This window comes from Macaca thibetana, chromosome 11 (genome assembly GCF_024542745.1).
Source record: "Macaca thibetana thibetana isolate TM-01 chromosome 11, ASM2454274v1, whole genome shotgun sequence".
In the NCBI taxonomy this organism is placed as follows: domain Eukaryota; kingdom Metazoa; phylum Chordata; class Mammalia; order Primates; family Cercopithecidae; genus Macaca; species Macaca thibetana.
In genome coordinates this window covers 41540302-41556240 of record NC_065588.1, presented here as the reverse complement: position 1 = coordinate 41556240, position 15939 = coordinate 41540302, and the positions used below count along the sequence as shown (strand labels likewise).

Below are 15939 nucleotides of genomic sequence, written 5' to 3'. Positions count from 1 at the left end.
GAGTGTATTCAATTTTAAATTCTTTAATATATATTGCTGTACTGCCCTCCAGAAAGGTTGCATTCTATTTTAGCTCTTTCTAAAAAACTCCGGAGATATTTACCTGATTTCTCTCAGGATAATTGGTAGACCTTGGAGTTGGTTTATAATGCCCTCTTTTTACCACCAACTATAAATACTTAAACAGTTGAATCAAGGATAGGACATTTTTATTTGCTTAAACACATTACTATATCACCTTCGTGTTACTTTAAGAAGACAGTTCTTGTTATTTTCCTTTGGCATGGCAATTCACAAATAACTAGTGGAATATTTAAAAAATTGATCAAACGAGTTTTCTTGGTTTGTTGGGTAGCTAAAGTAAATTAGCATATGTGCTATATTTGTCAAACAGGCACATATCAGGAAAGGACTGCTTACTTAAGAAGAGACTGCTTAAGTCTCTTTAATATGAAATCATCTTTACTTCACTGTAGAATTTACACTTGGATAAGTAACAGTGTTCTTGACATTTAAAAAATTAGGGTAGAGCTGTCTTCCATGTTAAAAATGAAAGATAATTAATATTGCATATTGGCTGACATAGCCATTGCTCAATAAACATTTGCTGAATAAATGAATATCTGAGGCCACACAATTTTAAAGTAAAAATTATCTGTGTCTCTTACTGGAAACCTTATATATAAGAACCTAAACTGATAGTCTATGATCTCTATTTGGCAGTACAAAATGTTAAAACTAGGCTCATGACTTTAAAAAAAAAAAGGCTAGTCATAAATTAAACTGTGTTGTAAATGTCTATATCTCTAGGGGAGCAAATTCATTTGCATTGGAACCAAATTTTATTTTTTAACCTACTAGAATTCTAGTAAAGCCAAAGTGACTGCAATCACTGAGGACCTATGTACATCACAAAAAGATGCATGTGATTCTATTACTGATGGTGGAGAATGGTACTGGCGGTTCAACGTGAAAAAGGACAAAAGCACCTGCCACACTCCAGAAATGGGTATCTTATTCATACCTCTTTTGAGAGGTTAATAAAGCTGTCAGGGAATTAAAGAATAAAGCAATCAAAATCACAAAGGACAGACTGGAATAATTAAGGAAGCTTTCTATCCCTACGCACCCTGGATTACACATTACACATCTCATTTGGCTTAGTAAAGTCACTGTTGTGAAGGACTTACTTGTGAATTACACAGTAATAGTACTGAGTGTAAACACAAATATCTACCGTTTTCTTTCTATTACCCACCATTTTCAGTGTAAAAAGCAGAGATTGCAATGTCTAAGTAGTAAAATTAATGAATATACTGTGATGATAAAGTAGAAATCAGTTGGGATTAATGAAGTATATGAATAGATTGATTTCAAATATTCTTAGAGCTTTGTCAGGCAAAGTATTGATGGTGCTGTCATTGTATTTTCAACTTGCCAATCTTTTTTTAACCTACAAAGATGCAAGAGAAATAAGTCATAGGTACTTAATTTGTGAAAAAAAAAATTAGTCTGATTACTGTAAGTGCCAGTTATTAGTTATATGTCATGTTCTCCAGAAGGTTTGGTAAGCAGAATACATTATTTAATTGGAACTTAATTTAAATTCACGTGTTGGCGATAAAAACATTTAATGTTAGTGGACTGATCTGATGAAGAATTTACTCAACTGAGTAATGTATGTTCACTAGGGGACAAAAAACAGACGAGCATTTTAAATGATAAACATAGGATGGAGTGAATATTTAGCTGAAGTTCACTTCCAAATATGACTTTTAAATCAATATCACAAAAGAAAGAAATGCTCATTCTGAGTAACACAGAAAACAAATTTTCAGAGAAGAAAAAATAAACACCCATAATTCACTGCCAAGATAACTATTGTATTAGTTAAGTGTACAATACAGTTTTTCAGTAAAGTGTTTTCCAAACTTACCTGCTTACAGGAACAACTTTGGAGAGCTTATTTAAAACGCAGATTCTTGAGCCCCTCTCCTGGAGGTAGGTTCTGACTCAGCATGTATGGGATAGGGCCTGGACAATCTATTTTTAACAAGCAACCCAGGTGACTTCTCACAGGACAGGTTTAGGAAACCCTGTTTTCTAGGACACACCTTTTCTGTGCATATATGCATGCACAGGTGCACACAGCTATTCTTTTATTTATCCCTGTCAAGCCTGTTTTATGAGAGAATTTGGTATAGCTGATTTTTGCCAATCCTGCTGTACTCCTTTATAGATGATCTTTTAAAAAGGTGACACATTTGCCCTGCTGGTACCAGGTAAATGACAGCCTCTTCATTCAGCTTACAGCCAGACCTCAGGAGGGGCAATCAGAAAATGGGTTTTCTCCTCTCTATGTCTTTGTGAATGTGTTAACTCCTCGGTAGGATAAAATAGAATAATCAGGTCTTACTTTTAGAATTTCATTGTCCTCTCTGTTTTTAAGGTTTCAGCCCAGAGATACTTCCCATTTTGGAAATGAGAAGCAAGAATTGAATTCATTGCTCTTGGTGATGATACTCAAAAATAAAACCAAATGTGCTTATACCAGCAACACATTTCGTAGATGTAATTTGAAACTGCTGATTCTAATTTAATTTATCCCTTCTTACCTACAATCTTAGTATAAACAAATAGGCTGTAAAGCAAGGGAAAAGATAAAAATATAAAGACCTCCCCACTTTAGTCTAAAATATTTAGGAGCTAAAGACAGATGTGACTTCACTCCCTAAAACAAAAGACAGAACACCTGCCAAAAGTTAGCTGGGAAGTAAAACCACCCAGCACTGGCTGCCTATCTCTTACTGAGCCTATCCTAACATGAGGCTCATGTTTCCAATTCATCAACTACCTGTTGCAAATGTCATTCCCAGGCAAACTTTCCATGCTGTTCTGATTCCTCATAGTGCCCCCCACATTCTGCTATCCCTTTATTTCTTCAATTTGAAGAAGGTAAGCCAATTTTTAGTCTATGCCATCATGCTTTCTTCTTTATGAGGATCCATGAGACAAATTTTTCTCAGGAGGATCTTTCCTACCAGAATACTATGTTACTTTGGAACAACCAGTTTTGTTTTTATTGTGTTGAAACTTTATGTTATTAATAAAATCCTCTTGTATTCTTTGGCAACTAGGAAGTTGAGAGGCAAATTTGCAGCTGATCTCTAACTTTTGAACAAGAACTTATGGTTGATAATAAATCATTTTATTACTCTGACACATGGCTTCATTTTATTTTTCTGGCTTTTATCTCTCTTTTACCCTGATTTAGTCTTTAATTACTTTCATTCTTGATATATTTCCAAAGGTGACCTTAAATACTTTTTTTCACTTCCCTCCTAACATTTATATTTATTTTAATTGATAAATAAAAATTGTGTATCATGTACAACATGTTGTTTTAAAATATGAATATATAATGAAGCCAATATCAAGCTGATTAACATATGCATTTACACGTCACAAACTTTTGTGGTAAAAACACTTAAAATCTACTCCTTAGCAATTTTCAAGAATATATTATCAACTAGAATCAGCTGTACAATAGTTCTCCTAATCTTATCCCTCGTATCTAACTAAAATTTTGTATCCTTTGACCAACATCTCCCCAACATCCTCTCACCTCCAGCCCCTGATAATCACTATTCTACTATCTACTTCATGAATTCAACTTTTTTTTACACTCAATATGTAAGCATCGAATACTATTTAATAAATTATAAATTCATTCATGCATTGCTTAACAACAGGATACGTTCTGAGAATGTGATTTCGTCTTTGTATGAACACCATAGAGTGTACATATGAACATACACAAACCTAGAAGGTGTAGCCTACCATACACCTAGGGTATATGGAATGGCCTGCCGCTCTTAGGCTACAAACCTGCACTGCATGCGACTAAGCTGAATACCGTAGGCAGCTGTAACACCATGGTAAGTATTTGTGTATTTAAATATAGAAAAGCTACAGTAAAACTACTGTATAAAACATTTTAAAGATGGTATACCAGTTTAGGGCACTTATCAGGAATGGAGCTTGCAGGCCTGGAAGTTGCTGTGGGTGAGTTAGCGAGTGAGTGGTGACTGAACCTGAAGGCCTAAGACATTATGTGCACCACTGTAGACCTTATAACACTGCTCATTTAGCTTAAAACACAAACACACTATAGCTGTACACAAATTTTCTTTATATCCTTATTCTATCTCAAATATTTTTCTATCTTTAATTTTTAACTTTTTAAACTTTTTTGTTGAACACTAAGACATCAATACACACATTAGCCAGGCCTACACAGGGTCAGGATCATCAGTATCACTGTCTTCCACCTCCACATCTCGTCTCAATGGAAGGTCTTCAGGGGCAGTAGCAGAAATAGAGCTGTCATCTCCTGTGATAACAGTGCCTTCTTTTGGAATACCTCCTGAAGTACCTGCCTGAGGCTGTTTTATAGTTAACTTTCTTTTTTTATTTATTTTTTATAAGTAGGAATATACTCTAAAATAATTATAAAAAGTATACTTTTAAAATATACTATATAGTAAACACATAAACCAGTAACATAGTCATTTATTACCATTAACAAGTATTCTGTACTATACATGATTGTATGTGCTATGTTTTTATATGACTAGCAGCCCAGCCCAATAGGTTTGTTTGTACCAGCATCACCACAGACATGGGAGTAATGCATTGCACTACACTATTAAGACAGCTATGATGTCACTAGGCAACAGGAATTTTTCAGCTGTGTTATAATCTTAAGGGACATTATGGTATATGTGGTATATTGTTGACTGAAACACCATTAAGCAACTTGTGACCATAGACAGAAAATTTTAATGTAGTATTAACATAAATAAGTAGGGTGCTAATAACTATAAAAAGTACACATTGCATATTAAAGCTAATAAATGAATGCTTTGAGTTATACTATCAGTTAGAATACTATCTTATTAGGCATAAGTAACCAAATACTTAATATGCATAAGACTTAATGAGGAATCAAGTCATATGATCACCTCAATAGATACAAGAAAAAGCATTTGATAAACTTTAGAACCCAGTTATTATAAAAATGCTTAGCAATCTAGGACTAAAGGGGAACTCCTTTAACTTTTTAAAAGAAGTCTATCAAAAATGTATGGCAAGTGTAATATTTAATAGTGAAATTTTAGAAACATTCCCATTAAAATCAGGAACAATACAATCGTGACTACTATGTGTATTGGTTTTGTTCAAGAGGCAATAGCCACTGCACTCAGACAAGAAAAAGAATAAATATGGCAAAGAAAGACCAAAACTGTCATCATTTGTAGACAATATGGTCTTCATTTGAGAAAATAGTATTAGAAACTACTAAACTAAAAAGAGCTTATCAAGGTTCTTGGCACTTATAAAAATCAATAGACTTCTTTAACACACAGTAAATCATAACTGCATTTAAAATGCCTCTGACAATAGTAACAAAATTTTTAAATAATTGGGAAAAGTTAATAAAAATGTACAAGATCTTCATGGACATTACAGGTTGAATATCTCTTATCTGAAATGTTTGGAACTAGAAGCATTTCTAAGTTTGGACTTTTTAAGAAATTAGAATATTTGCATTATACTTACCACCTGAGCATCCCACATCTGAAAATCCAAAATGATCCACTAAGCATTTCTTTGAACGTCAAGTCAGCACTCAAAAAGCTTTGCATTTTGGTGCATTTTGGATTTAGGATGCTCAACCTGTATTATAAAGCTTTATTTAAAGAATAGTAGATCTCAATAAAAGGAGTGATATATCATGTTCACCATAGTAAAACTTTTTGGTAAGCTTTTAAACATTTCCCAAGAGATCTCGTCCAGACTCTAGGAAAACTGTTTTGGTCTCATGATGATTCATCCAAAATAATGGATAACAGTTTTTAGAAGCTCACAGGCTCTATAACCAATTAGTCAGTTGTCTCACAGTATTTGAAAGTTTGAATTGAATTATAATTATATAACTGTAACTTTGTTCACTCATTTTTAAAAAGTTCTTTATCCTACAGTCTCTATTGGCCAGATCCTTTTGCCACACACTAAAGAATTCTTAAGGTCAGATATGAAATACAAATATATACTTCCATATATAAACTTTTCAACTTCAAGGACATAAATTTTCCATTAACTTTTAGGAATGGATAACTAATTATTTAAAAAGTAAATAAAAAAATCAAATTCAGGATTGCTCCCACTGTTTTTGTGCTACCTAGACCTCTTCCCCATCTTCACCCTCATCTGAATTGTACCATTACTTGGTCACTAACACATCAGTTTGAAGGCAAGCATCAGACAAAACAAAATTCAAAAGATCAGTTCTGCCAATTGTTAGCCGTTCTGGAAGAACGCAGCAATTACTAACAAAACTGAGCAAGAGGAGTTGGAGAAATATATGGGAATTTGTTTTATGTAAAACTTCTTTGCTCTTTACAATATGGATCAAACATATTTAGATATATTTAATCATCTACTGTGCCAGATACTGCTGGCTGCCTATGGAACAGCCATTCTTCCCTCTTTATTACTAAGAAAAGCCTGCTTGTTCTTTAGGTATTCTGTGATCAGGTGACTCAAGAGACGAAATACCAATCTTGTTTAGTCTATGCTAATGACGATAATTCCATTCATGTTGCCAGTAGTTGATTTAGGAAGAGACTTGTAACAGACAATGAATTGTGAAAGGAAATCTGCAAAGGGCCCTTCTAGAGGAGCTTTCTTCCCTCTTAAAAAACAGCCCTGAGAAAGGGCATTCCTTCTCTCTGCCTCTGGCTACCTGGAGTTGCAGCAGCCATCTTGAAATCAAGGGAAGACAATTTAAGAGCCAACATATTGAGGATGGCAGAGCAGGAGGACGGAATAACTTCATTAAGCCAATAAACGAATCCAGAAATGGCTGTATCTCCAGACTACTTAAAAGAGAAAATAATTATTTCCTTTTAGCATTTAAGCCATTTTGAGTTTGGTTTTCCTGTTATTTGTGATTTAAAACATTCAAACATTCTGTGTCAAGCCCAGTACAGGGTAAATGACTGTTTGTTGCTGAAGCAACTTATAATCATCCTCAGGTAAAATCTAAATGTAAATGGTTTATGCTTTTTAAAGGAAGGTGTTGCGTTTAAGTGTTTTTGGTAATAAGAGTGGCCCAGGTTACATGATATTTGAAGGTTTGGCTAGAAAACTATTTTCTTTTTGTTCAAAGGATGATATATCCTTTTAAATACTCTATGTTTTTGGTGTTTGTAGCCCCATCACTTCTATCTTTCTCCAGCCCTACAAAGTGTTTAACAATATCCTTTAGATAAACTCTGGTGGAGTCAACCTTGAGGTTGCTTTAGGAAATCAATATGGTTTACATATACGTTTTTTTCTTTCAAAGAAAACAGGATTTTGAATGGCCTTTCCTTGGTATTGTCCTAAATCCTCAATAAGGCCTGACAAGGAGTACAATGGAACTCACAAACATTTTTCCAATGAAGAAAAACGTGATTCCAAAGTTAAGCTTTGAATTTCGGTGAAGTATATATAAACTAAGTAGTATGTGCAAATACAGTCTGAAAACACTTCAAAGCACAGCTTATAAAAATGAACATCAAGGTGTATCAATCCATGAGTTCAAGGATTGCCAAAATTAATGATGATTTTTTTCCTCCTGATTTACGAGAGTTACCTTGGGACCTATGTTTCTGTCTCAAGCAAATGCAGAACTGATTAATAATGTAAGCAGCTCTAGGGCCCTTCACCATGGCAGTAAAGCTCCTGTCTAAAACGAGAACTGTTTCTTTTATACTTTAATGGATTAGATCTGTTTAACTTACTTTATATAGTGCTCAATCCAGATCCATTGGCATATGGATGCTTAATGAATATTTGATGATGGTGACTATGACTGCATAGAAAATATCTTAGTGTCCACAGGAAAATGAAAGTACCCTAAGCTGCTTTACTTTAGTGATAAAATTGTATAATAACAGAAAAGTCATGCCTTCTCATATCAGGGCATTATTTTAAGAAAATCCCAAATAAAAAGGGAAGATACAAGAATTAAAATTTATGATCTAACAATGCTAAAAAATTATGTAACATCTATATATGTTATTTTATTTAATCTTAACCATAATTATATAAACTAAGTATTAGGATCATATTTTCCTGAATCTAAGATGCCATTGACTGTATGGTGAGCCAATATTTTATGTATTAATAAGAAAAAATTCAACAATGAAATTATGACACAGCATTTGTAAGATCCAACTGATTTTAGAGATGGCAAATGTAAAAAAGAAAAAAAAAAGTTTATTTGAGAATTTGCCTAAGTCACATAGCTACCCAGCCAGAAACGACACTTTCCACTCTCTGAGTTCTGACCAGTAGCATGTGAGCGCAACTGATGTAGTTACTTTGAGGCCAAAGTGGTAAAGAAGCATGAGTACTTTCTTCATCTTATCTACCATTTATCTAAGTTGATGCTCAGGATGACCCAGGAGTCTACCTATGGAATATGGCAGAGCTTCTGTCAGGCTTGGGTTTCTTGACAACTGCAAAGGACAGAGGACCAACCCCAAACTATGTGCCAAACAGGGATGCTACATTTGACTTTGATGTGAACAATAAACACTCTGTTTTTGTGTTAATCCCCTGTCATCTGGGGGCTTGTTTGTTACAACTAGAATTACTCCCATAGAGTGGCAGAATTATAACTTGAAGGTCAGGTTCCAAAGTCTGGGCTCATTCTATTCCACCATGCAAATATAAAATGCCAAACATAACCCCCTCTGAAACAAACAGATGAATTAAACAGTACTGATTACTTCATTTTTTAAAAGGTTTTATCACTTGATTTGAAAGACTGGGCAAAAATCAATAGATTTAAAGTTGGCATATTTCAAGGAGACAGTCTAGACAGGGACAATTAAATTTGTGTGTGTGTGTGTGTGTCAGTGATAGCATGTATGTGAAGAACAGGGGAGGAAAAAAAGGATGAGGAATGATTTCTCAAGTCGGTGAAAGTAATATACATATGCACTCCTTTTCGGTCTGTTTTAGTTTAAAGCAGTTTGGGTACAAGTAAAAAAGTTCCAGGGAGTTGTTTATCACCCTGCCCTACTGTTTAACATCCTGAGATAAAGAGGCCCTTTACCTTAAAAAGCTTGGTGCAAAGGAAAGGAAGAAGAGAGCAGCTTGACTGGCAATGCAATGAATGAAAGGGAGGGTAGGGAGGTAACAGAAAAAAATGCGGGGTCAAGAGCACAGTTTCCACATTCAAGACAGTTTGAACCATGGCTACAACACTTGCCAGACCAGAGTCCATGACCTTGTATACTCATCTAACCTAAGGGTCATCTCTATCATCCATAAAATGGTGTGATTATAGAACCCACTTCATACTGTATGAAAGGAGAACATGTATGCAAAATGCATGTACAATACCTGAGTAAGCACACATTGAAAGCTAGTTGTTATTACACTAGTCATTATTAATCATTAGCTTCCTATCCCACCTAGTTGAACAGCCAGGCATGCTTAAGGTAAATCTCTTCTGTACAATAGAATGTCCAATTCCTCGAAAGAAAGTCTGCTTTCAGCTGTGAAACCAAATGAGGTTAAAAGCCTGAGAAAGTCTGATTCAAATTTAAAAAACATTTCGTTAATATGCTTTGAGAGAACATGAGCAGAGAAAATATGAAACTATGTTTTGTGTATGATATTTCAACACCAGTTTCACTTTATTATACAAAATAGCAGTTTTTTCATTTTACAATATAAGAAATAAAAAGAAAGGAAAATAGCATTAAAACTTACCCTTTGTTTTTCATTTGTACCCTTTTTACTGGTCTCTTTTCTACTTTCATCCTCATACACTAGAACAAAGTCAATTCTTCGCTGACCATCATTAAAAAAGAGGGAGTCAGATTTTCCATTAAATTCTTCCTGTGTAAAACAGAAAAACAAATTGTAATATATACTTTTTTGAAAAAGTGCTGATTTGTAAGTGTTAATTTTCAGGCTTTAATAGGTTTATTGTGAAAGAGAAATACATCCACTACTAGTCAGCTTACCAAGCAGTCATGGCCACTATGACTATGACATGGCAAACATGGTGTATTCTTGGTGAACGAAGTCTTTGAATTGAACAGTACAATATTATTCTATAAACTCATGAGAGCATATCAATATTACGTATGTAACACAGTCATCCCAGAATTATTTCCACATTAAGCAGCAAAGGCATATCAAGGTCAAAAACGAACATAGTAAACAAAACTGCCTATCCAAGGGAGTGAAGTTTATTTAACAAGACGAAAAATCTAAGATAAAAAAACTGTTGATGAAAATCTCATCCTTCTTAGGTCTTATTTTCTAAACTTTTACCATTTTTCATGATTTCTTTTTGGACCTACCTCACCGCTTTATAGAAGATATCATGGGATAACTTCAAACAAATGCCAAAAGATACTTCCATATAAACAAAAGCTGCACTAGTCATTGGTGTTTGTCCCCTAATCTACAAATGATGTCCCTCATTCCTAGCAAACAAATTTTTAAAAACCAAAAGAACCAGCAACAACAAAACACAGATGCCTTTAGTTTAGAGCTTAAAATCCTTATGGTTTAAAAAGAAATGATGGCAGAACAGAAACCAAACACAAAAATACCTATTAGCATATGGAGTTGGATAGAATTGTTCCAATTTACTACAAGAAATGATTTGAATTTGTGTTCTCACACAGCTTGTCAGAATGCTCATGTTAATTTTGTTAAGAATCGACTGCTTTTTAACTAAGTGATACTGAAAAGTTTTCTATGATTCATTAAAAACTAATAAGACGACTTCATTTTGCAATCATTTGGTGTATAACTTGTACATTATGTTCATTAAATGTGATTAATTCTCCTCTGCATTCAGTATCAATTAGCACAGAAGCTACGCAATTTTACCACACATCACTTTCTCCTTTTCTTCACACTTTTGAGAACATATACTTTTTGATACTTACATGAAATGTGATATTTATCATTCCTTTCCCCTTTTCCACTGTTGTACATATGAAGGTTTATTACCAGTATTTGAAGTTCCTAATTAGCAGGTATTTCACCAGCAGACTCAATGCTGCTGATGTAACCCATCTCAATGCACCTTCATCCAGTGCATATAACCTGGAATTCTAAGCACAAACAGTGTGACTCTGCCATGAGACCTTTCCTATCCAGGGCAACAAAGGGCTAGGAAAACAAAGACACATCGATGTCTTAGGCTGATACCACTATCCAATTCTTATATTTGCAATTTCAGTTATTTCAAACCAATAAACTTCAAGAGTATTTAAAACCATATGAAAATGCTGAGCCCTGTCTTTTTCATTTCAGCCACAGAGTCCTTTAGGTCCATTCAATTTCTCTTACTTTTTTTTTTTTTTTTTGAGACGGAGTCTCGCTCTGTCGCCCAGGCTGGAGTGCAGGGGCCGGATCTCAGCTCACTGCAAGCTCCGCCTCCCGGGTTTGCGCCATTCTCCTGCCTCAGCCTCCCGAGTAGCTGGGACTACATTAGCTGGGACGACAGGCGCCCGCCACCTCGCCCGACTAGTTTTTTGTATTTTTTAGTAGAGACGGGGTTTCACCGTGTTAGCCAGGATGGTCTTGATCTCCTGACCTCGTGATCCGCCCGTCTCGGCCTCCCAAAGTGCTGGGATTACAGGCTTGAGCCACCGCGCCCAGCCCAATTTCTCTTACTTTCAATGAGGACTGTACTATGGGTGACAACCAAGGCTATTGCTAGAGGAACGTTGTGCATGGAGAAAAAATATCTATCTATCTATAATTCTCAGAAGAACAAAGGGGAAGTGGGGTCCAGTGGAATATAGTCAGGAAAACCTGGTCATCATTGCAACATCTGAAAAGTATACAAAAAGCAACTTGTTCTCTGTAGCCCACATTCTGTTGCCTCTGGGAGTCCAGCATGAGCTCACTGAAGTTCTGAAGAATTAGGCCTGGAATGAGAACCACATCTGTACATGGCTCCAGGCACTCCTTCCTTGCACAGTGGAACAGGCTGGCAGTTAGCATGCAGATAATCTGGTTTGCATATGCAAACCTCCCATGTGTGATGCAAGACCATGGCCCTTTATTTGGAGGAAAACCCCACTAACTAGGCAACATTTGCCTGTGTGAAATAAATATGTCAAACTCCAATATGGTACTATTAGAATGCAATACCAGAGAAAAGAGTGCCAGTCTCTACTGCTGTGAAATCCAGGTTTCCTATCTCTTGGCAGAAGACATTCTACTACACAACGGAGAAAAGGGAGAAACTAATCACTAGCATGGAAAGAATATGTAACAAATAAGGGAACTGGCCTAAATAAAAACAGATAGTTAAAATGCTGAAGTTAAATTATTTGTCCAAGATCTGAATAAAGATAAAGATAAAAATAAAGATAGTTAAAAATGCTGAAGTTAATTTATTTGTCTAAGATCTGAATAAAAGCAGTCAGATTAGGATCTTTGCTCGAATTCTTGTTTATGTGTAAGGGTGTTTGAAACTTGCCTTGGACAGCAAGTGAGATTGTCTTACTGTATCGGAATTTCCAAATAGCCTATGATATGGTTGTCATTTACTATGAGATTGGAGAGTATTCCAGGTTCATTTGGGTTAACAGTCTCTCAAACTTTATGCCCAGCAGGATGCAAGAAAGGTTTACTGTCTAACAATAAAGTTGAAGGGTTACGCTACAAAAAATAAATATCAAAACATTCACATAATTTGAAGTGTAACTGATGTGCAAATATGGAAAAAACACGTGGCTCTCTACAATTTTTAAGAGAAGAAAAAGTAGTTAATTCCAAGAAGAACACAAAGGGAAAAAACTATAATAATAGACAACTACTAAAGTAAAAATATGGGATCTTCTATTTTTCAGTAAATTGTGAATCCAGGTACATGGTAAGTTCTAGGGAAACAAAATATTAGAAGCAGAAGCCTTTATGTAAATTTAGATTTCACAAAATATGAAACATAAAAAATTTTATTTACATGCCATGCAGTTATGAATGATACATATCCTAAGTGTTTTTCCTAACTGTAGCAGAGTTCAGGCATCAGAGTCAAGGCATGAGTAATAAGTAGAACGTTCTTCCCCCCACCAACAAAATGGTACAAAAATATTGCAGAGATAGAAGACACTAGGTCAAATTTTCTTCATTTTGATCAAAATGCAAACTGCAAAGTTCAAGAAAAACACAGTAATAATTGAGCCAAAAAAGTGCCAAGAACTGCAGGTATGGAAGGCTGACTTCCGAAGGTGGAAAGACAAGTACTGCGGAAGCCGGGGTGGGAAGGAAAGGAAGTAACATATTAGTAACTCTGGACACACAGGGGAGCCACACAGGAAGTCAGCTCAGTAAATGGTATGTACTGTAGGGAGTAAGTGAGCTTGTTTTTGACCAGACCAGGCATTCAGGAATGTGTTGACAGCAAAGCAGCACAGTGGAAAAGGAGCCTATTCAAGGAGGAAAATACATCCTGAAGCTTGGACTCCAAGTCTGTTTTAGAGTCAAATGTGTCAGGATGTTCCAAGAACATCCTTTGGTTGTGACTCTCTGATGATGAAGGTGTACTCAGGAATGGCCCAGAATGATTTTTGTACAAATCACACGGTCTGCTTCCTGCCCTGTTAACCACACTATTAGCTTCTGAAGGTTAGTGGCCAGGTCTTGCTTGTTCACCTTGAGTTCTCTGCTGAGAACTCAGGGGCTCAGGTTTATTTTTTTCTTAGAATAAAATTTTTTTTTTCTGATAAAATATATCCTCAACACAAAAAAATTCTGAAGATACAAAAAAATACAGAAAAAAAAAAAAGTCATCTGTAATCCCATCTCCTAGACATGAGCTAAGTTTCTTAAAATTTTGGATTACATCCTTTCACTCTTAGATGGACATACATGCATGCAAGAGCACACAAATACACTAACCAAAATGATACCATATTATACATACTGTTTTATAAACATCTATTATAGACACTTGCTAGCTTTATAGAAAGCTCTACAACATGTGTAATAGCTGCAATATAATTTAGTAAAACAGTTCCTCCACTGATGAGCGCAGTAGTTTCCAATTTTCTGCCTTTATAAACACTGCTGCAATGAGCATCTTTGTACATATGTATCTGTGCACATGTTCAATTACTAAATTCCAGAAGCAGATTTTAAGTGGCACAGTCTTTTTAAAAGCTTTTGATACATAGGTTGCTAAACTGTCATCCAAAATATTTATAAAATCAACATATCCACCAGAGGGTATGAGTGCTTTGCTCCTCCCTCATTTGACTTCAGTGTTTTCTACTTTTCCCATTATGATAGTCAAAATATGTATTTTTTTTCTTGTACACCTTTTAACTAGAGAGCTCTAACTTTGTTATGGATACTGCCCAAATGAAATGCTCTTTTTTTTTGTGGAGTGCTTATTACTATCTTTCACTTAATTGAACAATCTTATTAAATACTTTTCAGTAGATTGTCTTGGGTCTTCTTACTGATGAAATCCTAAAAAACACACAGGTAACTGAACAGGTCGGGGTAAAGGGCAATACAGACTAGGCCTATATGATTCCATGTGGCTCAGTCTGGGACTCCTGTCTGCTAAGAGAAGACCGCTAAGTGGGGGAGGGCACCAAATATCTCTTCAAATGTAAGCACTCAACATGAGTTATGGAGAGACTGGTTATGAGGGGTTCCTATGTATCCCTGGATGGTGCTTGCACCAAGCAATCCAAACACAGAAATGGTGTGACTTATAGCCACTCTGAACCCTGGTATCCCTTTGAACAGGTGGCTGAATAAGACAGCTTCAGAAGGGGCAGCAGCTGCTAGGAGTGGATGGTGTCCCAGCACAATCTGGGGTTGTGGTCATGAAAAAGAAAATAGGGAATGATGTATATAGTGACCTTAAAAGAGTTCATTTTTACTAAATTAGTCCTGAAAGGAAGAGGGAGAAATATTTCAGGGCACTGTCAGGCAGCCCTGGGTTTAGCAAGGTGAACATGTTTTCTGTAATGTGGACACTCAACTGGAATGTGGCATGCTAATTTGAGAAGGGCACCAACCCGCCGACTGACTTTCCATTATAATTTACATGCCGCCTGAATAACTACCAAGTTATCAATTGTGTATTTTGACTCATACATTTCTTTAGATTCAAAACATACTACTTATTTGGTATACAAATAATTTCTGTTGCAAGTTAAAACTGATGTAGAGGCCGGGCGCGGTGGCTCAAGCCTGTAATCCCAGCACTTTGGGAGGCCGAGACGGGCAGATCATGAGGTCAGGAGATCAAGACCATCCTGGCTAACCCGGTGAAACCCCGTCTCTACCAAAAAATACAAAAAACTAGCCGGGCGACGTGGCGGGCGCCTGTAGTCCCAGCTACTCGGGAGGCTGAGGCAGGAGAATGGTGTAAAACCCGGGAGGTGGAGCTTGCAGTGAGCTGAGATCAGGCCACTGCACTCCAGCCTGGGCGACAGAGCGAGACTCCGTCTCAAAAAACAAACAAACAAACAAACAAAAAAACCAAAAAAACTGATGTAGAAATTCTTAAAAAATAGTCTTGTGTTTTATATAAGTAAATGGCTATAACTAGTTCCGAAACAGCTGAACTTGTTATTTTCAGTCATTTCTCATCAAGGATAGACATAGTTCACTTATAAACACCATTAGATTGTGCCATGAAATGCTTTGTATGCAAGGGAATGTTCACATATCAATGGCTTCCTGATTTTACCTCTGTTTCCGTTTGCCTGTGTTAAACTCTAGAGTTCTTTCATTAGAATAGAACATTTTAGACCCTGGTGAGGATGAAGGCGCAATGCCTTGAGCATAATGAGTATTAAATATTTCCCTCTAGTTCAT

General features: G+C 35.9%; 1 protein-coding gene across 5 annotated transcripts in view; it reads right to left on the bottom strand.

Moving 5' to 3' along the window:
• Window positions 1-15939, bottom strand: part of ANO6 (anoctamin 6) — a 212810-nt gene that overhangs the window by 87514 nt on the left and 109357 nt on the right. For all 5 annotated transcript variants that reach the window (XM_050746870.1, XM_050746872.1, XM_050746873.1 and 2 more), the window contains one exon: window positions 9835-9963. In XM_050746870.1, the coding sequence (XP_050602827.1) occupies window positions 9835-9963 (129 nt within the window). The remainder of the gene's footprint in view (window positions 1-9834; window positions 9964-15939) is intronic.